The 22,769-nt window shown below is 47.8% G+C and overlaps 2 protein-coding genes across 9 annotated transcripts in view; one reads left to right on the plus strand and one right to left on the minus strand.

The window, feature by feature from the left end:
- The window catches only part of VCF1 (VCP nuclear cofactor family member 1), a 17,430-nt gene extending 9,499 nt beyond the window's left edge, over positions 1 to 7,931 (minus strand). For 2 of the 3 annotated variants that reach the window (XM_040452268.1, XM_040452267.1), the window contains exons 1-2: positions 7,509 to 7,885; positions 2,742 to 2,841 (exon numbers count right to left, since the gene is read on the minus strand). In XM_040452268.1, the coding sequence (XP_040308202.1) occupies positions 2,742 to 2,841; positions 7,509 to 7,870 (462 nt within the window). In that variant the 5' untranslated portion in view covers positions 7,871 to 7,885. Of the gene's footprint in view, positions 1 to 2,741; positions 2,842 to 7,508 lie in introns of all 3 variants that reach the window. The other variant, XM_040452269.1, reaches the window with a different exon arrangement.
- MTNAP1 (mitochondrial nucleoid associated protein 1) overlaps positions 1 to 18,401 on the plus strand; it is a 19,320-nt gene extending 919 nt beyond the window's left edge. The window contains exons 2-7 of one of the 6 annotated variants that reach the window (XM_040452253.1): positions 3,750 to 3,754; positions 8,714 to 8,816; positions 10,274 to 11,770; positions 16,271 to 16,378; positions 16,948 to 17,052; positions 18,236 to 18,401. In XM_040452253.1, coding sequence (XP_040308187.1) covers positions 10,300 to 11,770; positions 16,271 to 16,378; positions 16,948 to 17,052; positions 18,236 to 18,258 — 1,707 coding nt within the window. In that variant the 5' untranslated portion in view covers positions 3,750 to 3,754; positions 8,714 to 8,816; positions 10,274 to 10,299 and the 3' untranslated portion in view covers positions 18,259 to 18,401. Of the gene's footprint in view, positions 1 to 3,749; positions 3,755 to 7,817; positions 7,935 to 7,963; positions 8,149 to 8,340; positions 8,464 to 8,713; positions 8,817 to 10,273; positions 11,771 to 16,270; positions 16,379 to 16,947; positions 17,053 to 18,235 lie in introns of those variants that run through there. The other 5 variants (XM_040452251.1, XM_040452250.1, XM_040452252.1 and 2 more) reach the window with 5 other exon arrangements.
- The last annotated feature ends 4,368 nt before the right edge of the window (positions 18,402 to 22,769 follow it).

Consider the following 22,769-nt stretch of genomic DNA (forward strand, 5'->3'; position numbering starts at 1 on the left):
ACTGAGCCACCCAGGCGCCCGTTTTTTTCTTTTCTTTTCCCCCTCACCCTTCCTCCCTTCCTTCTTCTTCTTTTTTTTTTTAATGAGCATCCTACTCTTGAGTTTGGCTCAGGTCATGATCTCATGGTTCGTGAGTTCAGGCCTCGCATCGGGCTCTGAGCTGACAGTGTAGAGCCTGCTTTGGGTTCTTTCTCTCACGCATGCATGCATGCACGCACGCGCACGCTCTCTCTCTCCCCCCCCCCACTCATGCTCTCGTGCTCTTTCACAAAACAAACACTAAAAAAAAAGTAAACTCCTTCCATATAAAAGCTCTTCAAGTCACAAGAAAAAGAACTCTAAAATTACTTAAGTATTTCAGGAAAAACACAAGAAACGGTTTCTCTTCACTGAGTTAGTCTTAAGAAAACTTACCTCACTGGCCCAACCTTAGAATTAAAAGATAACATTTTCATTAATATGTGACTATATGAAATAACAAAAATAATCCACTAATGAATCATTTTTTTAAATTTTCCTTTTTATACACGATTGTCAAAAAGCAGCCAAGTGCCCCTAAACTTGATATTCTTGTGCTATAAATATAACAATCTATTCCAGTGGTGATGATCCAATCAATTATTTAGGGCTCAACTTTCCACTTTAAAGGTTTTCCCCCCGCTTTTTTGCTTCTCTAGCCCTCCCTAGGTTGACTCAGCTTCATTACTTGTTAATCCCCCGCCTCTGGAGAAGCAGAGCACAAGCGGCCACCCATGCAGAGAGCCGGTAACTGCCTGGTCGGCAGGGCTGGAAGGAATGGTCAGAACCCTCCGTGCGAGGTCTACCAGGGAGCTTAGATTACCGTGAAAAATAAAAAGTACCTGTACTGACTGTTAATTATAACAAAGGCAAGCTGGTCCATCTTTCAGACCAATGATTACAGAGCAGTTTATCCACTCCATGTCTTTGAACAAGTAAGAACAAGACACATGAACCAAGAGGTTGAGTAACAATACGTTGTTTGCCTCTGTGATACCAATGCCCAGGTTTTTGAAAGGAAAGAAAGATCATTTTCTACGAACAGCAATTAAAACAAAGCAATACAAAAATACTAAGAGTCTTAGTGAAAATAGGAGATCAAAGCGTTTCCTTTTGTTTTTAATGACAACTTATATTCCTATTCTCAGGCATCACCACTGTAAATACAGGGCAAATGATCAATACCGTCAGACCGACTGTACCTTTGAGGTAACAAACCTCACTCAGCAGGATGTGCACACAGACACAAGGAAAGAAACACTGAAGTGGACAGATACAGTGAAAGCACGCACTGCATGCTCTTTTAACAGACTTCTAATCCAAAGAATGATGGAAAGTCAACTGTCACAGTTTCATCACTGAATGCTCGTGGGAGCCTCTCTAAGCTCTGCTTCACTTGCCCCCTCCAGTTATCGCCTTACACAAAAGCTCAATTACTTTTCTGCGAATCATTTTTAAAAACATGAGAAAAAGGAAAGAAAGCATAACAGAGGATTTTTAAAAGGGGGAGAGAAGTCACAGAAACTCACATCCCCACACAAAGAGATCCCACCCACACTTGTTCATGAACTGCTCCTAGTCGTGTAGGAACTATGTGAGAGTTAACTGGCTTTCCCCCCTTGGGAGAGCTTTGGATTTCTGGTAAGGACCGGATGTAGGTCAAATCCTATTATCAAGGACTGTTTAAAGTACAAATTATTTCGGTGGTACAAAAACTGTAATATGCAGAGCTCTGCTTTAAGTTACAAGGCTAAGGCTTAGGGATCTGTGCTGGGGAGGAGCTTCTCGTCAGGGTGACAACTCAAGGGTCACAATTTTCCAGTGTGTAAGTTAACAGAGGCGTCACTTAAATGCTGGCTGCCCTCCTTTTCCTCTGCAGAGCAGCCTTTCAGCTGCACCAAAACGCTCCCTGTGGTATGCAGAATGGAGCTCTCTTGTTGGGAAACCAAAACTTTGGGAGCTCTTTCCCCCTCATGCCTCTCTCTCCCCACCACCCTGCCTCCCACAGGAGTCCTTTTAGAACACGATAAAAAAGGAATAACACTCAGGGGCGCCTGGGTGGCAGTGTCCACAGTCGGTTAAGCACCCGACTCTTGATTTCGGCTCAGATCATGATCTCACAGTTTGTGAGTGTGAGCCCTGCATCGGGCTCTGTGCTGACAGTGCGGAGTCTGCTTGGGATTCTCTCTCCCTCTCTCTCTGGCCCTCCCCGCTCTCTTTCTCTCTCCCAAAATAAATAAATAAACTTTAAAAAAAAAGTAGTAACACTTAAAAATAGTATTTTGCATACACACACATGGCATATTCTGAATGCTTACACAGTTTCTCATGAATAAAATTAAACATGAATTTCATGTGAATGAAAGCAATATACTTGCCTTAAGGATGATTAATGGCTTAGAAACTTAGAAAATAGTTGGTTTCTCAAATATCAACCAGACAGCTCAAAGATGAATTTTCAAAGGTCTATGACACTCGTAACAAATTTTGTGCTCTGTGTACATATTAGTATGTGCATATATACTCTTCAATGGAGAAAGGGTGCACGGTTTCCTCAAAGGGGCCGTGACTCAAAAAAAAAAAAAAAAAAAGTTGAAACCACTACACTCAAATAAAATCACTTTTATTTATTCAAAGAATAATTTTAATCACACAAAGAAACTGAGTTATTTAGACTTTGTTCAAGCAATGGAAACAGCAGACACTCTGACCACACTTCCTACCTCTGTGTCCCAGGACTCATGAAAGACAGGGTTTCTACTACTCCTTTTGGTCTGGGGGGGAAGATGGTGGTCTTCTTCATTGCCATTCCTTCTCCTTTTCCTGAAATCAAGTTACGAGAAAAAAAAAAAAAATCCGACAGTTGATCTTTTGGACACTTAAAATCGTAAATCACAACAAATGTGCCCTCTCACCCGAGAAAACAGAATTTGCATGCTACCCCAATAGGTAAAAAGTTGAAAGTACACTACCGTTGGGCACAAAGAGTAAAAATACAAAATAGCAGCAGCAGGGTGAGCTTAAATTAGTACAACTGATTTCTAAAAAGAAGCTTGGCAACTTTAAATGCCTACTGGGAATAAATAAAAGTAGGGTGATGCTAATGACTAAGCTTCCAAATTCCACCTAATCAAGGTTATGGTCCTTCGACGTTTCCTGAAATCACAGTTTCAAGTTACCTAATCCTACTCCTCCCATAGGACAACATGGAAGACAGGAGCGGCTGCCGTTGCCCACATACCCCTAAAATCCTAATAAAACTGGGGTGCTACGCAGGAGGATCATTAAAAGTTCATGTAGCCTTTGATGTGCAGTTTTCTCTCATCCCTGACTTCCCCCCAATCATCACATGAAACAAAAGCTCAATGCCCTCTAAAGTATTAGATCATTTTTCCCAACATTCATTAGAAAGGCTGCTCTTGGACACATTAACTCCATTATTCTCTCTACACCACCCCTAGTATTATGACACGTTACTTCACCAGATTGTTACTTTGAGTCTGGAACCCAGGCTGCTCAAAATTCTCAGGTTTAAAGAAAAAAATTCACACCTTTACACCAGTGTTCTCAGATGTGCAACAAAGTTTGTATGTATTCTATGCAAGAATTAAGTGCTTCTAGAAGGACTTCTAAATCCCAGTTTAGAAGACAGAAGTTAGAGATAAATTAAAGGAGGTATTATTTTAAGTCGAATTGCCTGGAATTGTGCTGTCCAGGACAGGAGCCACTAGCTATCGTTATATTATGGTTATACATTATTATAACATATAGTCAGTTAAATTAAATTTAATTTACCATCCAGCTCCTTAGTCACACTAGCTATATTCTCAGTGTTCAAAGGCCACAGGTAGCTAGTAGTCACTGTACTGGACAGCACAGACAGAGGACATTCCCATCACCACAGAAAATACCAATGGACAGTGGTGGCAAGAGGCCATTGATACGAAACGGCACAATGTATTACCATGAAAATTCTTAAAGATTCACATTCCCATAGCTGGAGGGAAAAACAGCTTTTGCGCAAGTACTGAACTTGAGCACGTGGCATCTCGTATGGCCACACATTTTCTACGCGAGCAGTGCGGCAAACCATGGCAGGCCCGTCCGTAATCCTAAGGTTTTGAGCTGAAGTCTTGATGTCGGAGAAAATTTAAGGTACCACCCCGAGCTCAAGTTCCCGTATTCTGCAAAATTCCTGTACTCTGAATACATCTAGCTTTATTAATAAATACAGATCTAGGCGTGGAATGATAAAATTGTGACTGTGTGGTGCTGATAAAGCATTAACCAACCAGCAAAGGGCTGTACCATTTACCTCATTCCCAGACTCAACTGCTTCTAAGACCATCATTCCTGCTCCCTAACTTTCTCTCAGGACATTAGATCTTACCTGCCCGTTACTTTGAAGTATTTGCAGGTTAAAAACGAGGTGAAAAGCAGGCTTAAAACTAATTTAAATGGATGTGCTATTACCATAGATTTGAACCAAGAAATTACTATTTTCGTCCAGCTATGACCAGAGAATTTGTTCTGGAAAAGAGCTACAGTTACAGGGCAAGGTCTGATGGAAGGCCAGTTGACACAGGTGGGACTCTCACCAAATGACAGTATGCTGGTCCCCAAACTCTTATTAATGTGCCAGCAGCTGACTGGGCCACTCTAAGCACTTCTGAGCCCGACCCAAACTTTCTCATTTCCTCACTTATAATCCAGACCGTATCTTTCCAGGGACAAGAAAATGAATGTCAAGGAGGTTGCAAAGCAAAAAGAGCGTAGGAACAAAGAGGATGGGCTGCTTTTGCGGATTTCAACTAAACTCTGGGAAAGTCGCATGAAAATATCCCTGCCTCATGATCAGCTGCTTTCTCAAGGTACCGGAACAGAACGATCGCGTGTCGGGGGCCCTCTCCTCTGGATGCTACCCGATTAAGAATGAGCCCTGCTGCTTCATTCTCCTTTTTCTAGGCTCCATGCAAATTCCGTCCTTGGAACAGTCTTCTTTCAACAAAAATCGTTAATAATTGCCAAGATTATAGCTTCATGTTCAACTCTAGCCACACAGTCAGATTATAGCTTTCTACGTTAATGCCACAGACCAGGTTATAATTTTAGCAGCTACCATATAATTGATTATATTCTCCCCAGGCATCTAGCTACAGATTGTTGTTTAGCGTCTGTTACTTCTAAGGACGGCTGGCTGTACCACTGTCCATCATCTCATTTCCTTCCAATCTTCCTGCCATCTCCTAGAGACTGAGCAGAGAAGAAATCTTAAGAGGGGCGCCTGGGTGGCTCAGTCGGTTAAGTGCCTGAGGCTTGATTTCAGCTCAGGTCATGATGTCACAGTTGGGAAGTTTGAGTCCTGCATCACTTCAGGCTCTGCTCTGCTAGTGCAGAGCCTGCTTGAGATTCTCTATCTTTCCCCCTCTCTCAAAATAAATAAATAAACTTTAAAAAGAAGAAGCAGGAGGAGGAGGAGGAGTCTTGAGTATGGAAATTAGTGTTTTTCAAACTTTTTTTTTTTTAAGTAACAGAACCCTTTCTTTCTGTTGGCAAAAATACGTCAATATATACGAGACAAAGGACCTGTTTTGGTTAGAGTGGGGGTTTTCTTGACCTACATCCACCCCTCAGTGGCTATCCCAGTGTATTTTATAACAGTCTGAAAAACCACCATCTCAGACCAATGCTTCATCCAGAAACTGGACTTGGGAGACATTATGTTAGCGGGAGCTGGCGGAATCGGTACATGAAACATGGGGTGACAAGGAGGTAAGAAACCCCTGTCCAAATCAAACGGTTTCTTTTATGGCAACGAAGTCAGCAGTATAAACAGGCTGATTATTTGCGTACCAGGTAAAAGAAATCGGCTACCAGTATAAGCACATTTAGATCTGCATACGGCAACGGATGAAGGGAATCTTTCTGCAGGAACTATTTAGGCTTTTCCAGATATGAGACATCACAGGAGCCTATGTTTTTTGTTTTTTTTTCCCGACGTTTTTTATTTATTTTTGGGACAGAGAGAAACAGAGCATGAACGGGGGAGGGGCAGAGAGAGAGGGAGACACAGCATCGGAAACAGGCTCCAGGCTCCGAGCCATCAGCCCAGAGCCCGACGCGGGGCTCGAACTCACGGACCGCGAGATCGTGACCTGGCTGAAGTCGGACGCTTAACCGACTGTGCCACCCAGGCGCCCCGTCTATGTTTCTAATTCCAACAGCAAGTTGGTCATCGGGCCCCTAATTTCAAACTTAGACCATTCTTGTTCTCTACACGAGCAGGCTTTGTGCCCCACTCACTGTGTACCCAAATCAATAATCCAGTGCAGAAGTATGGGCGACCCTAGATTCTCACTATTAGACCAAACAACCTCAAGATGCTTTCCAGAATCTTAATCCCTGAACTGACCATCCCCCAGAGCAGGATCCTTGTGGAAAGACTGCCCAGTACAATCAGAGCCAATGAAAATACAGAACGAGGAAACATCCAGCATAACCTACCGAGGCAATCCTATTGGCCTCAGCAGAGCTTCACTGAAAGTACCGTGAAGTAATGAAAAGAGCAGCGAACCTGGAAAGACTGGGGTAAACCTGCTGAGCTCCCTGAATGTCTCCTTATCAGAAAAATGAAAGTGTAGGACTTGGTGATCTATAGGTTTTCCACAAAGGGATTTTTCTAATCTGAAGTAAAACTGCTCCGCTTCATTTGGGGTTCCCAATCCCAACTTTCTCCTCCCCAACTGTCTTACAGGGCGTAAGGAGGAGAAAAGAAAGACAAAGAAATTGCGGTTTGATCGGGACTCTATTCTGTACACGTCAAGCAAGCATAGCACCCCTAGGTCAAAACCCAGGTCCTGAGGTCAAGGTTCACCGGAAAGTAGAGCATCGCCATATAATCCTACCTCCCGCCTTCGGAGTCAAACGGCTCCGCGTCCAAACAGTTTAGAATCCTGCCTGTTTATGCTATAAGCCACTTTGGTCATCTGCCCTCCTATGTTCACAACCGTCCGGGGCACAAATTCTAGTATCTATCCCAACCCTTCCCCACTGCAGAGCTAAACCCCATCCTTTCTGACCTTGGGGAGACGGCAACTCCCAGCCTCGGTCCCTCAAAGACGTCCTAGGGGCTCCCTCTCAAAGATCAGACATTCCTCCCATCCCCCCACCCTCCTAAATTTAGGACAGGGAAGCTTCAAGGGCCACTGTCTCTCTTCCGGGACCGTTCAGACTGCATTCCAAGTAGGGAAATACAAGAGGGAAAAAGATGGGGTTGGGGGGAGACTTGGACCCTGGCGAGTCACTCCTCCAGCACCTCAGAGACCAGGTACCCGACCACTCGCGCATCCTTCTCTTCCCTCCCCGGGGCCGTAGGGCGCCCAGATGGAGACCCACAGGGCCCACGCTTGCTCGGACCCCCGCTTCGCGTGCTCCCTCGGCCCCAGCCCCCAGCGAGGGGCTGGGAAGGAAGGAGGTCCCTGCGGTCTCACCTGGGGCGGAGGCGCTCGCTCATGGCAGCCGGTGGAGGGGAGCGACGCAGCGCCGCTCCGCGAGCTGAGGGAACAGAGGGTGTTGTGTTCCGGCGGCCGCCACGCCCACCCCCTCGGGCCTTGGCTCTCGCCGCGGCGCGGGTGGACGCTGCCGGCGGTGAGTACCCCTCGGTGGGACCCGTACCACCGCTACTTCCGGCGTCTGCTCCGCGCCCCCCCCATGTCGCAGCCGCCGTGGTACCGCCCTCTCGAGACTGCGCAGTGGCGCGACGGCGGCCGCGCCGACCGGTAACCCCGCCCACGGGAAGAGGCGGGCTCCGAGGGGAGGAGCGCCTAGGAGCTTCTGGGAGAGAGGACCTCATGAGAAGGCGGCCCGAGCTTTCGCCTGTTCGCAGCCGAAAAGTGACGGCATATAAGTCAAGCCAGGTTTAAATTAATTTAAATTATTTCATAATAATACGATACAGGCACTTAAGTTAAGCACCTATGAGCTAATAGTTTTGTAGAAACATAGCTGAGAAGCATCAGGCAGTGGCGCAGACGGCCTGCGGCGGGTCCCCGACAGGGAGTTGGGAAGCTGCTGGAGGGCTGCGCTGGGGGGCTTGTCGCGGGGGCTTCCGGGACATTCACACCTGGCTAGGTAAGGACGCTGCTCTGGGCTAATTGTGGCGGGTCGGACTTTGTCCTAGTGCCCACGCCCTATGTCTGGGGGTCAGGGGAGGGGGCTTCCCGAGGAGAGAGGGGAGTCGATCGGGTGGCGGGCCAGCCGTGGGGGGGGGGGGGGGGCTTCCCGGGGCCTCAGGATGAACCTCCTCGGCGTCCCTGCGGCTCCGGCTGAGGCTGCAGTGGAGGCCGGCCCGGAGCCGCTAGCTTCCCCACGGCCCCCGCCCACTCCGCGGGAAGCGGCGGCTCGGCTTCCGGAAAGAGTGCGGGAGCTGGGAGGAGGGCTGGCCAGGTACCGCGGCTCAGGGGTGGAGTGGGGTGGAGCGGGGGGGCGGTTGGCACAAGTCCGACCGGCCCTGCGCCCGACCGGCGTGCGCGGCTTTAACTGTCTGCTTTCCGGAACACGGAGAGAGACGTGCGCTGCGAGTTGGCTGTACTCGGTTCAGTGTCGCACCACATTCATTCACTGAGTGTGCTGTCGAGTTACTTTTCTGATTGTGTCTTGCGCTGGCTGATAATTAAAATCGAGTTTCTTTTTCCAGACCCAGGAGCTGCGATCGTGAGGCATGGAGATCCAAGAGAAACAACCACAAAATTAGCATCCTTCCGGGGAAGCTCCTGTAAGAAAGTATTTAGGCACCCACGGTAAGACGTTACCACGAGAGGGTGCAGGATCTTCCCAGTAGGACTGAGTGTGGTGGAGTACAGTAGGGGCAGACACATCTAAGAGGTCCCAAGCCTCTTCTGAAGCTATTAGCCTAAGGCCCGTCGACTGGCTCCAATTGTGGCTATTTTTGTAAGTCAACGGCTCAAAAGTTTGATTATATTGTCAGAGGGGTACCTCCAAAGTCAGAATGATTACTGTAATCAGAAACAGTTTTGTTTTGCCTGAGTTTACATAGGATCCTAAATGGCCAGGATTATGTCTATCTTGTAAATGATTTCAGTGTCACTCTTTGACTTAAGTAGTAGTTAGAAGGTATTCAGTCACAGTGATTTATAATAGCGTTTGCATGTTGACGTTCAGAGAAAACATTCATTCAACAAATACCATATGCCCAGCACGGTGCTCAAAGAGGTACAAGTGATACATGGTATTACTTTTTTTTTCATGTTGTTACCTGGTATGAATATCACAAAGGTTTCAAACTAAATGAATTTGCTGGCAGTCCATACGCTACAAACCGTGAATGAAAAACTGGGGACCATGTTCCCTCCACCTATATATTATTAGTGCATCGCACATACTTTTTTTTTGAGAGAGTGCATGCACATGAGTGTGAGCAGGAGAGGGACAGAGAGAGTGAGAGAGAGAATCTTAAGCAGGCTCCACGCTCACCATGGAGCCCAGCGTGGGGCTCAGTCCCACAAACTTGGGATCGTGACCTGAGCTGAAATGAAGAGTGGGACACTAACAGACTGAGTGAACCAGGCACCCCAAAATAGTTTTATATATATGTGTATGGGTGTACATGTGTTTTACTAATATGGGAAGTGTTAGTACAGCTTCATTTCTCATGCTGAAAGCCTGGAAGTTCTAATATTTTCTTCTTGCACCTCTGTGGATCTTCCATATACCACTTGGAAAACATGACTCTAGTCAACAGCCTTCAGATCTTGGCCTGAATTCACCATTCTTTCCTTAAGTGGTATATTTAAGGGCTTCAGACAATTTTTTTATACTCGTGTAATACCCAGTTGACTTGCTGTAACTTTAAATAGCAAACATTTTAATCTGACTGCTAGTTTGGACAACTTTTTCTTCCAGTAACCGTTATTTATTAGGTTTCAGTCTTTTAGCTTTGCTCAGCTACTAGCTAGGGATGTAAAATCTCTTTGATTGTCTTTTACTGATGATTGGTTCCTAGAAGACTTTAAGAAATGTATAATGCCAAGCATAAATGGAGCCAGGAGTATTTATCTTAAAACCAACTATGTCTTCTGTTTCCTATTTCTGTAAGAAAATGAATCAAAACATTTTTTTTTTTTTAAATTTCCTTCGACCTGGGTTCTTCCAAATGAAAGGTACACATGTAAATGAAATATTAGTATTTACTTTACGAACTCTGTGCCCCTCATAATCTCCTGTTTATCTTTTTCAGGAATAAGAGAGTGATACTCTGCCAGGATGGAAGTGTGTCCTTACTGTAAGAAGCCATTTAAACGATTAAAATCCCACTTGCCACACTGTAAGATGATAAGGCCGACTGTACCTGCTGATCACAAAGCTTGTCAGTCCAAGCTAGCTACACGCCCACATGCTACAAGCAGGAAAAGACCAATCATAGATTTAAATAACACTAAAGAGAGAGAATTAGAGACCAGGAGTGAAAAAAGAAATACCAAGTTGATAAAGGACAAACCAGAACGGACAGTGAAGTCTTTTCCACTACCGGCCGTTGGTTTAGAAAGAGCAAGTAACACAAAGGCAGATGAATACCTCAAGAATCGAGTTCGGTGCTCCCACAAAATGCTAAAAGATACTGAACCAAAGGTTGCTTTCCAGGGAGAAACCAAGGCTCAGTTTTATGCATCAGAAAATCCCACTCCTAACAAAGAACTTCCCAAAGATTTGCCTCCATTGGGGGAGAGTAGAATTAAGCTTTCAGAAACCAAAGCATCTTTACCTCTTGGCCCAGTAGAACCTTCTTCATCAAATCAAGATAGAAAACCTTCAGCCTTACCCAGTGATGTACAGACCACTTCTCCTGATTTAAGATTGGACAAAATTGATCCCCCAAGACAGAAACTTCTAGTAAAGTTAGTAGGTACAGCTAATGGTGATTATCGTAGTTCTCCCATGAATCTCCATCATGGGATTGAAAGAGTAAGAACGTCCTTGTCAAGCAATGAGACAGAGTCCAAGGCCAGGGACCACCTCTTAGAAGTCTCTAGTGATGTTAGAGACCCTGAGATTCAAGAAAAGAGAATGGAATCACAATTTTTAAATTTTAAAGTTAGCCCATTAGGTGAAATCCACATCAGGGAGAACCAAGGGGAAGGACTTGACCTTGGAGTAGAGGCAAGTGGGAGCACAGGAAATGCAGAGAAAAGTGTATCTGTGACAGACACGCAGGAACGGGCAAAGAACTTCAGTGGCGGTGATTCGGCCACAGAGAAGAAATGTCGAGACGAAGGTCCCGATTTAAATTCGTTCACTCCAAGGGAGACGACTTGCGGTGAGCTACTTTCTGTATCACAGTCATATAATCAAAATCTGGCCTCTCTGGCTGTCCGATTTTTTCAAGAAGAGAAAGCAGCAGCCTGCAGTCCTCACCTAGTCCCTGATGTGAAGGTGTTCACAGAGCGTAGTGAGCGAGCTCCTCTACCGCACGGACCGGGCTGTGGGCCCCAGGTGTCACAACCTGGGTGCCAGCAGCCTTCACATTCAGTCCTGTTCCACGCCTCTGACAGCCCCTTCAGTCAGGTGGGCGTGGCTGGCAGGAAGGGCCTCTCAAGCTCGCTGGGCCTGGAGTGGTTTCCAGAGCTCTATCCTGGTTATCTTGGACTGGGGGTGTTGCCAGGGAAGCCCCAGTATTGGAATGCAATGGCCCAGAAGCCTCAGCTCATCAGTCCCCAGGGGGAGAGACTCTCACAAGGTAAGCGTGCTCGTTTTCAAGGACCCTCCAGCCCCTCCGAACAGCTCTGTGCCTTTTGCCTTAATCAGGTTCAGAGCACTCCTGCTTTCTCTCAGCTGACTTGTACCCAGGCGTTCCAGTATGCCAGACTCAGTCGTGGTTCTGAAAACACTCATTCTTGCTCCAGAGTGCTTTACCACTGTCCCTTCTCCTGCACCCAGAGTTGACGGTTGGACTAGGCCAGGCTGGCTGGGGGCATTGATCACTCGAGTTTCCCCACTGGGCGGGGGCGTGGCCAGTGGATATGGGGCAGGGATTCAAACTGTCTTGAGAGACTGGGTGAGAGGTTAGGGAAGGAGAGAGGACTGTGAGGGGGTCTCCTCAGAAGTGGTCCAGAGGCTCCTTGCCCGTGCCCGGAATGGGTTAAGTGGCCCCACAGAGCCAGGAAATTCTGACATTTCGGGGATCCTCACTTCTTCCTGCAGAACCTTACTTTTAGTTATCGGACTGCCTCTCTAATTACAATATGTAACATTTCTTCATTTGCCTCATCGGAGAGCTTTAGATTTTTTTCTTTCAAGGTTTTCTAGAAGCATAGTTCCTTTTTTTATTTTAGTTTTTTTAAGTTGATTTGTTTTTGAGAGAGACAGAGTGAGAGGGGGAGGGGCGGAGAGAGAGAATCCCAAGCAGGCTCTGCACCACCCATTCGAAGCCTGATGTGAGGCTCGAACTCAAAAACCATGAGATCATGACCCGAGCCGAAACCAAGAGTCAGATGGTCAACTGACTGAGCCACCCAGGCGCCCATGGCAGCACAGTTAGTTTAACGTAGCATCCATCTCGGGGGTGTGTGTGTGTGTGTGTGTAGTATTCATTGGTGCTTTTAGGTTGGACAGGAGACCTGTAGCAAGTCAGAATACCTTTGCACCTGAAAATCCTGTAACCTCTTCCTAGAGACGTGTTTTCCCTCTCTGGTATATTTTGTAAATTATTCGTATTCACCAAACCCCAGGTTGTCCGGTGTGAAAAAGCATTTTCTTTTGTATGGTCATTATTCCTTTCTAAAGATTTCAAAGCGGAAGTATATCAAGTGAAGTGTAGTGCTAGCTAAAGCTACAATTTTCTTCCACCCGCTGTACAAACACTCCTAACATCAGGCGCTCTCTACAAAGTTGTAGTCTGTCTCGAGGCCAAAGCCGTGCTCGCAAGCCCCTTTTCCACGTTAATACAGAAATGATATTAACGTCTGAGTTTGTTGATCTCAGAGTGCCTCTTCCATCCATTTTCTTACTATGGCCCCGCCACCCTGAGAGGTGGGCAGTGATCTGTATCTCTGCTTTGCAGATGATAAAACAGACACAGAGAGAACATGTGACTTGTCCAAGGTCAGGTTGCTGTAAACGGTAGAGCTGCCAGAGAACACAGTCTCTTCAGACCAAGTTTCACCCTTTCCACCAAACCGTGTTGCAGAAAGTGCACCAGAACCAGAAACATGGGGGTCGGTCAGCTGTCTCTACTTCCTTGTGGTTGGCATCACGTAGGCACGCGCACAGCCCGTAGCAAATCTCTCTGGCAAGTAGGACTTCTGTGGTTCCTGTGCTGTCTCTTACAGTGCTGAGGAGAGTCTCTGGTGCACCCACTTCTCATTTCAGAGGGAAAGGGGAGGAGACTGACATTGGTCAGATGGTGACTGGATCAGCCTCTGCTAGGTACATTACTACCTCATTCAACCCTCATGACAACTCAGGTGACTGTCAGTGACGTCCCCGTCCCACCGTCTTTTATGGGCGAAGAACCTGAGCCCCGGACATCTTTTATTTATTTATCTATTTACGTTGAGAAAGAGGGAGAGGGAGAGAGAGAAACTCAAGCAGGCTCCGCGCTGAGCATGGCTGATGCAGGGCTCCAGCTCACGACCATGAGATCATGGCCTGAGCTACCCGGGTGCCCCATGACCCCCAGACATCTCAAGTGACTTGCCCATGTTCATCCAGTGAGTGGTGGTCAGAATTCAAGTCTGGATCCATCTGACTTATCTACCCCTGGTCTTCATACTGTGCACTGGGCTTACTATTCGGGGCAGTTAGTGGTTGCTGTCATTTTTGATGTAAGTTATCCGTTGACATGCTCACTTTAGTGGGTCCCAAGAATATAGTGATAAGAATAAGGTAAGGGCTACATACAGTGACTAATCGGACCACCTGGCTTGCTTGTGAGATTGAATATGGGGGAAAAATACAAGGTTTTTGTCAACAAGAGTTTCTCCAGAAGAGTGGTGAGGAGCTATTTTGTTCCCTCATGTTGGTCCCGGTCTACAGTACCGTCACTGGCTTGGGCAGACTGGTGGCTCTGAGGACGCGGCTGAGTCGGGTTTCTGTAAGTCAGGAACGAGAAGTAGGCTTACTTATGGAGCTCGGCAGCATTAGGAGCCGAGCGGTCTTGTGAGGTTTAGTGAAAAGGATTTTCACAGACTTACTACTCCAAAAAAATAGTTTTCCCAGCATTAGAGAAAATAGACTTTAGAAGTTCAAGATTCAAATCTCGGGAGACTGAGCAAGTACAAGGGGCTGACAGTCCTCAGCAAAGAAGCTGGAATTGGTTTCCTTTGTTCAAAGGAAAGCCTTGTGAGCACTTCGCTGGGGTGCTTGGCTGAGCCCTGGCCAGATGTCGGTGCCTTGGCTTCTGGGACTGAGAGTTGAAGAGCTCTAGGCCCAAATCAGGACAACCTGATGATCCCATATAGGATTAAAGATTCTTAGACCTCATCCCTAAAGACTGATTCTGAAGTCAGATCTAAGAATCAGATTTCCAAACGTTTCCAAAGTTAAGAGTACTGCAGGTGTTGGGAAGGCCACTGGCGGCGGGGAGGGGGGCACTCAGACCCTGTAGGGGGTGTTGGCAAACAGATGGTGGGGGAGGGAGGAGGAGGTTTGAATAAAACAGTTCCTAGAAATTGGCCGGTGGGGATAGCAGAAAGTAAAATAGGGAAACCTGATCACGTCATGGGTTTTCAGAGACCCAGAAACAACTTCATAAGCCTCTTCTCTCATCTTTAAACAGTGTTTCCGCCAATAGGGTGTCCGAGTGACCTGTTTGAGATGGGACACATGTGATGAAGGGGCTCAGAATAGTTAGGATCAGAGCAGAGCAGGAATATGACACGTCAGGATTAGATCTTCTAGTAGCCAGAGGCGGCCATGTGAGGGGACATGTGACAACAGCCAGAGACTGGGTGGGGGAGGGGGGGGTTGTCAGGTCACAGGTCTGGAATTCCAGCCAGGTCAGAGGGGTGATAGGAAATGTTAGAGGTACCAGGGATGGTTCCAGCATTTATGTTAGAGAGTGGAACCGCTGTCACTAGGTTTGGGATAATAAGGATGTCTACACTGGCAGTGGGTCCAGGACAGTGTCTAGAGATGGCAGTGGAGCCAGGCCAAGAGGGGTATAGATCAGAACCCAGGGCCCCTGGACGACGGGAAGGACGACACTAAAGAACTCTTAACCACCTCTGTGGGTTCTGAGCTGGCCTCTCCTGGACCTCGGGCTGCTTTTGTATCCCAGCCCAGGGCCCGAACTGATGTCATTCACACAAGTTTGACTGAACCCTTAGTGGAGGAAATGGGCTACTGGCTGGAGAGGGGACAGAGTGGAGGGGCCGCCCCGTTCCTGACCCGGCAGGGGAAGTGGTTTTACAATTGCAGTTGTCACAAAACTGCCTCTTCCCGTCTCTTTTCAAACTTTTTCCAAGAAGAATGGGTTGTGTCATGCTTTGTTTTTTCAAGAGACTAATCTTCACCTTGTGAAATAATTTTCTGGGTAATTTCTTGAAAGCCAGTCTGGTTTGTCTCACTTAATATGATCATTTGGTTAGTATGTTTACCTCCGCAGCAACTTTTACCACATCTGCTAAACTTGTTGTAAATATTCCCTTGTTTACCCTTTCTCCCACTGAGCCAAACCAAGAGCAGAGAACCAGCAATAGTAGAGATTCCCTGCCTATCTTTAAACAGAAAAACAGGTGCAGGAAAGATGTAAATGGAGAGCATAAACCCTCCTTTCTGGTTTTACGTGAGTTATTCACATATTGAACAGAACTGTTTGCTGTTAGCAGTGGGGTGATAGAGCACACGTGTTGACCCTAGTAGATATAGTGAGGAGTAGCAGTAGTTAGTATCATGGTAGAAAGTCCTGCCTTCTGCTAAAACATTGCAGGTGGTAGAAAACGTAGACAGTTCATTTCATTAAGCACATGCACATGGAAGGGCTGCAGGGTGTATTCTTCAGACCAAAAATGTAGCTAGATCCCGATCCCCAGGGGCTCCCTCAGCCTTTTGCAGAACCTCTTTTGGGGAATAAACCGCCTTGACTTTCAGCACTTAGTTCACTGCAGCCCCGTACACAGTAATCCGGCTGTTTAGAGATCCTCCCCTCAGCCTGGCCCTGGGAACCCCGGGCACTGAGGATCGGGAAAGAGACCGAATCTAGATGAACTGTCACAGTGACTTCTGTTTGGAACCGTAGTTCCTTTGTTGGAAAGAAGCTCGACTGCTCTCAGGAGTTTGGGACCCCCGACCAGACTTACGCCCTCCAGCTTGTCTCTGATGAGGCTCTTGGGAGCTGTCCAGAAAGGTGAGCTGGAGTCATTGACTTTGGGTTTTGTTGCTGGTTCCAAGCATTTGGAGAAGTTTCTCTTACTTTAGCCCTGATGGTTACAGCAAGGCTAAGGAAAAGAGAAAAAGAGACCAACGTGTAGGCCCCCTTCCCTTGGTCGGTCTGTTTTCACCGTAGAGTCTGACGTCAAAGCCAGTAGGAGAGCGGCTGCCATTACTGGCCAGCTTTCCTGTTGGTGATGTCTCCCATGGCCACCCCCCCCGCCCCCCGCCATTTCTCCCCCACTCGCCTGGATCATCCCAAAGCCAGGAGGGCTCTACGCCTCAAGTTCACCAGGCGTGTTAACCTGCCCACTCGAGATTCCGACCAAACTCCCAAAACAAGAGTAACTCAACTTGTTAAAATTAAGGTCTTCCACCTTTGGGCCTTTTCGTCTGTGTAAAAAAAAATACCCGTGTGGTGTTGGCGAGGATTCTGTGACTTCAATCCCATGGCCCAGGCCGACTGGGATAACTTGAATATCCGGCAGGTCGCGGCCCCCTAGTTCCAGTTCACCATGGCAACCAGACGTGTTTCTCTCCACACAGGCTGGGTCAGGTGCAGCACCACTGTGAGGAGTGGAGTTGGGGGCGTCACCATGCTCTTCACGGGGTACTTCGTCCTCTGGTGCAGCTGGAGTTTCAGGCATCTGAGTAAGCTTTTTGATACTTTGAGCCTAAAATCACAGGCCTCGTGCTATTACGGGGACCTCCAGGGGATTCTCCGAATTACTTCGTTTTTGTTTTTGTTTTACAGTTTTGCGTTATCTGACTCGGCCCAGTGACTGAGCCACTGCCTGAGGCTCTGGGGGTTTTTTTTATTACGGGTTTTAGTTAGAATGACCTGTATAAGATTGGACTAGACTTTACATGATTGCTCCTGTGCTCCCGTGTGAGGTTCTCCCTGGAGATGTGCTGGTCTTGTGCTTTGTCCTTAAAGCTGTTTGCCTGCCAAATCGGCGCCCTTCTTAATTCCCACCTGAGAACTGCCTTTCAGCATTGAAACCAAACAGTTCATACCCTAAGAGAGAAGGAGAAACAATACGGCGGTCAGTCTTGTGTGTGCGGGTCACAGGAGTCTTAGTTAACGTTACTTTCCGCACTAAGAACACAAGCATCCTTCTAGCTCATTTCAGCCTGCCTCGGGCCTTCACCAGGAGGACAGAGTCTGAACTCCACCTCTCTTTTCAGTTCAGGTTAACTTCTCTCATTTTTTTTACAGTACCGCTTTATAAAAATACATTTTTATAAGTAAAAACTTTTTAAAGACGTTCTATATAGGAGGATATCCAAAGAGCCCAGCAGTTTTCCACAATTAAAAAAAGAGCCCAGACCCTTTCTGAAAACTTGGGGTGTAAAAGTACAAGATGACCGTGAACCCCAGTAGCATTCACAAATGGTCGGTAGGACTTCTAAAATACCAGCACTTGACTCTCACTGCAGGTTTTCACGCAGTCGCTGCCTAGGAGGCCGGAGAGCAGGTCAAGCGGCAGCCGGACGCCTGCCCGCTGGTGGGGGGCTGGTAGGTGGGGTGTCACACACTCACAGGGGAGAGGAGGTTCCTCCTGGTCAGCCCTGCGCATGCGGAGACCCCCCAGCCCTCAGCTGCTTTCCCAGGGAAAAGGCCTCCCCGGAAAGGTTTACCTGTCTCAAAGGGCTCAGTTGGTTGATACCCGCGGTGGTTTTTCAGATCTTTGAAGAAAGCGGAGCAGAAGCTCCCGATGGCGCCTAAGACTTTATTTCCGAACGTGTGGAGTGATCCGCACAGGCAAGAGACAGAAACTGTCCTCGGGAGTGGCCTCCTGGCTTCTTACCGCTTCTCTCTGTTTATCCAAAGAGCTGCAGCGCTGGCGTAAGTAGTGACCCGGACACCACGTAAGAAAGCTCTGAGACTCGGGGAGCACGGCGAAGACCACTGCGGTGCGGATCGAGCGGTTTAGACTGGTATTTGGGGCAGGGAGAGGGCGTGAAAAGGATAAAGTTACTGGATTCTGAAACCATGATATGAGGAAGCCCGTCCCTTCGCCGTGGACAGGCCTGCGTCTGTGTGGCCATGTCTTCGGCTGGCTCTCCAGAGTGACAGAACTCCTGAAAGCCTTCGGTCTGTTGGCCCCTTAAGGCTGATGGTGGTCAGGGAGGCAGGAAGATGACAGAGGTTTTTAAAGAGTTCTTAATTTGCAGTCAGTAATATCTCACTTTTAGATCTTTCTCCCTAAAAGTATTCTCTAAGCCTTGGCATTTTACAGTTGTTCTGCACGAGATACCAGGCTACATACGCCCTGATACAGGTTAATATCTGAAGTGGCAGGAAATCTGCCTCCCATCGGGCCTCTTGGGGTCCTTGACACCTTGGCGGGTGTGAGAAACATAAAAGCAAAGTCAGGGGGATACAGAGTTGCAGGTGGGTCTGTGGAAAATCCTTAAATATATTTAAGCTGATGAAAATGAAATCGCACACTAAACAGAACTGTTGAAGCACTTTTTATACATCTCGAGTATAACAGCAGATGGTTTCTGTTTATCATCTCTTCCTGGAAACTTCAGAATCCCACCCATCCCTTCCTGAGAACTTCAGTGAAACACTCGGACGCTCCTTTTACTTTGTCAGGGTTGTTGGGTTTTCCGGGTCTCTTCCCCCATCAAAATATTCAGTGTCTTTCTAAGTTTGTGACTTCTGCTTTGGTGGCTTCCTCACCTGGTTACTGACAGATAGAAAAGGCTTAGAGGAAACGTAATCCAGATTGTACAGAGTTGTTTCTCCAATCCCTTTTCCAACATGGGGGTTGATTATATATCATAGACGTGTTCATATCTACATGTTTGTTTTATACACACACACACACACACACACAGAGGTATATTTTAGCTTTGCTTGGGATATGCTCGTGCCAAATATAGGAGGTTAGTCTCTTTCATCCCAGCTCTTTCAAAACTACAGAAAAAGCAGTGTGCTGTTCCGAGGCCAGCATTTATTGATTTGCACGTCTCTTCTCTCTTCTCAAAACTTGAATTCTGGCTCTATCTTCTGCTTTATCTGCCTTTTCTCTTCCCAGTCCCCTGTCTCTCTCCCCTTCTAATTATCCCCAGTGGGAGTAATTTAATCCCGCATCAGTTTCTCCTGGTTGGGGAAAAGGTACACTAGAATTCCCCAAAAGGAAAAAATTCAGGGTTGAGGAGAGAAGAGCATTTGTATTACTGAGGACTTCATTGGAATTCCAAAGACAGGATCTTTCCTTTTGAAAGGTCTTTGTGGCCATTCTTTGCAAATGTGCTTTAAGGGAGACACTTGGGCAGGGGATGCTCCCTGCACTTCCCCCTTTGTCCTTAGTCCAGGTCGGGAACTGTCAGGGAGTCAAGGTAGAGGAGAATGCTGCCTGCCTGGGATGCCCTCTTGCCCCAAACCCCTCAAGCAGCTGCGTGGTGGCCTGATCCAGCCCGCTCCCTGTTTTGTAAATAAGGTCTTCCTGGAGCACAGCCCTGCTCCTTCTGTTAAGCGTGGTCTGGGGCAGCTTTTCTGCTCTGGTGGCAGAGCTGAGTAGTTACAGCAGAGACCACGTGGTTTGCAAAGCTGGAAGTGTGTGCTGACCCTGCCCCGGGGGAGCGGGACCCCCTTCCCGCCCCCCTCCCCCGCATTTGGAGTAGGTAAGGCCACAAGCCCCTGCATTTGGAGCGTTTGGAACGTGTAAGGCAATTTGGGATCCCTGCTCTAAGACAGTTTGGGTTGGGAAACATTTCAGTAGAAGCCTTTCTTGACCTAGAGCCTTAGTGCCCTGGTGCCACCCCCTGCTGTCCAAACACAGGTGCAGTGGTAGTCCCCAGGGGCTGGAGCCCCAAGACCCATTACCACTACTGTAAATAAGAGAGTGTCATTTGTCAGAATCAGAATGCTAGAACAGTGAAAACATTCTACTTAATTTATGTCACAGTAGGTATTTTATATCCCTGAAAATAAGTTCCTTAATGTGAAGAGCAAACTAAATGAACCAGCCGTCCTAGAGGGACAGCTAGCGGCTTCATTTTACCAAGTTGAAGATGAAGGTGGGATCCTGCACTAAAAAGATTTTTTAGTTTGACATGGCCAGCACCAAGAATCCTGACCCATGTGTAGGAAAGAAGAAAAGGGCTTAACTGATGCCTCTGAATTTGATACTGAGCGTGGATTCTTTTTTTTTTAATGTTTATTTTTGAGAGAGAGTGCGAGCGGGGGAGGGGCAGAGAGAGGGAGCTACAGAATCTGAAGCAAGTTCCAGGCCCTGAGCCATGAGCACAGAGCCCACCGCGGCGCTCGAACTCACGAACTGTGAGATCATGACCTGAGCCGAAGTCGGATACTTAACCAGCTGAGCCACCCAGGCGCCCCAGTACTGAGCGTGGATTCTTAAATGGTCCGGGGGACTTTGAAGAAGCCGTTAGTATCTCCAGATGCTGGAGTTCCTTGGTTTCTGGCCACTCGCATTTCTGCCATGTGGGGTGAGAGGGTGCTTGAAGACCTTTCATCAGGTCTTTTAACGATTTCCTCATAATGTTCCAAACAGTCTGAGTTGTTGAGGTCAGCAGAGAGCCGTTGATTCTTGTCCTAGATTCCGGTCCAGACAAAGTGCTTGATCAAAGGAGCAGTTTCCGCTTACGGTAGCAATGTAAACTTGGCTGGTGAGGCTACATTTAGTGCTCAAATCTGCAAATACCCCTGCAAGATCAGTTCATTTGCGCAGCCAATCCTAATCCTGTCTGTGACCTGGCAGATGCAGGGCTCCACCCAGAAAGAGGAGAGATTCTTTTCAAACCTGGGATCGTAGATGAGTGAGGCCCTGTTACCTGCAGGCGTGAGTCAGGAGTAGCTGCTCATCACAAAGCCGAGAAAAAGAAGCCAGGGATGCTCCTAACCTGATGTTCCGTGTTAAACGGCCTCCTTGATGTCGTCTCCCAAAATGATGCCTCGTACCTCCCACAGCACAGGCAGGAGCCCCCCCTAGGTGAGCCCGCCCCCAAGTGAGCAACAGTGTTGGTTAGGTTCTGCTTCCAAGACAGAGGCAAGAATTCCCAAACGAATCTTCCAGCAGCGTGCAGAGAATCCATACGAGCGATCCGTATCCGCCTTGGAGAAGACTTCAGGGGAGGGTCCTGTTCCAGAAGGTTGGAAATACTTCCGGGCAGGCCCAAAGGCCATGGCTGTGCCCACGTGGTCTGTGTAGGGTGGGTTATCCCTGGTCTTAGCTCCTGGGATTGAAGCCTGAGTGACTGTATCTGAAATACGGAGTTTACTGGGGAAAGTACTTTCTTCTAATACATACCAGAGTATTTAGTTATTGAAGATAATCATTTGTGTATTAGCAACAGGGTGTTTTACTTGTTCCGGGAAAGCTCGCTGCCGCTGTTCTTAGTCCTTTACCCTGATTTGCAGATTATCCTAATTCCCCTGCTCCCTGTGTTCCTCCTGCCACTCTTCATAACAGTAGTTTTAAAATTTTCCTCTCACCTGGTTATTTGCCTCTTCCAGACCCTCGCCTTTGAGATGGGTGGCTGTGGCCTGGGGCGAGTTGTCTGACTTCCTGGAGCCTCTTTGGAAGTCTGGACTGTAAAGTGGGGACGGTTATACCTACTTTGCAGAGACTTGGTGGGATTAGAGGCCCTGCGTCGGTAAATTCCAGCAAGGGCCCACGTGTGGTAGGAATTAAATTCTAACGGCTCTTCTGAACCCCCTGTGGCCTCATGCTACTTCAGATTCTAAATGTGAACCAAGCGAGAACAAGCCCGCCACGATCCTCGCTAAAACGTGGCTACCCTCCGGGGCCTGCTCTGTCAAAGCCAAGTGCTGTGCAGAGTTCTTTACCTGCATTCTCTCATCCCATCCTTAGGACCACCCTGGGAGGCTGGCGCCGTTACGCTTATTTGTCACACTGAGGAGACTGAGGCTTGAGGCTGAGTAGTTTGCCTACACGGCTGTGTGGTATTTGTCTCAGCAGCCCAGGCGGGGCTGCCGTGCAGGCCCCCAGAACCTGCGGGCCTCGTTCTTCGATCACCCTGTCCCCTTACCTTCTAGCTCCAGGCGGCCGGGTGGCCGTCTCCACCTGCCACAGGCTGGTGGGGGTGAGGGGGGGGTGCGTCCTACTCACACCTTCTACTGTTTTCTCCATTTCTCCAAAAGTCTCTACTTTAACCTCCCCGCTCCTCTCCCAGTGGGTCAGACTCACCTGACTCCCGCATCCGCGTAAACAGAATGGCATTAAATGGTCCAGGTCACGCCCCTACCTCCCCAGGATAAGACTGGTGTGTACCGTCTCCCTCCCCATAATTCCTCACATCGGGCGTGCACAGGATCCAGCCTTAAATTTAAGTAAGCCGTAACAGGGAAGCGGCTGTCATGCCAAAGG

The sequence above is a fragment of the Herpailurus yagouaroundi genome, unplaced genomic scaffold, assembly GCF_014898765.1.
Source record: "Herpailurus yagouaroundi ecotype Mexico unplaced genomic scaffold, PumYag 206, whole genome shotgun sequence".
Lineage (NCBI taxonomy): Eukaryota > Metazoa > Chordata > Mammalia > Carnivora > Felidae > Herpailurus > Herpailurus yagouaroundi.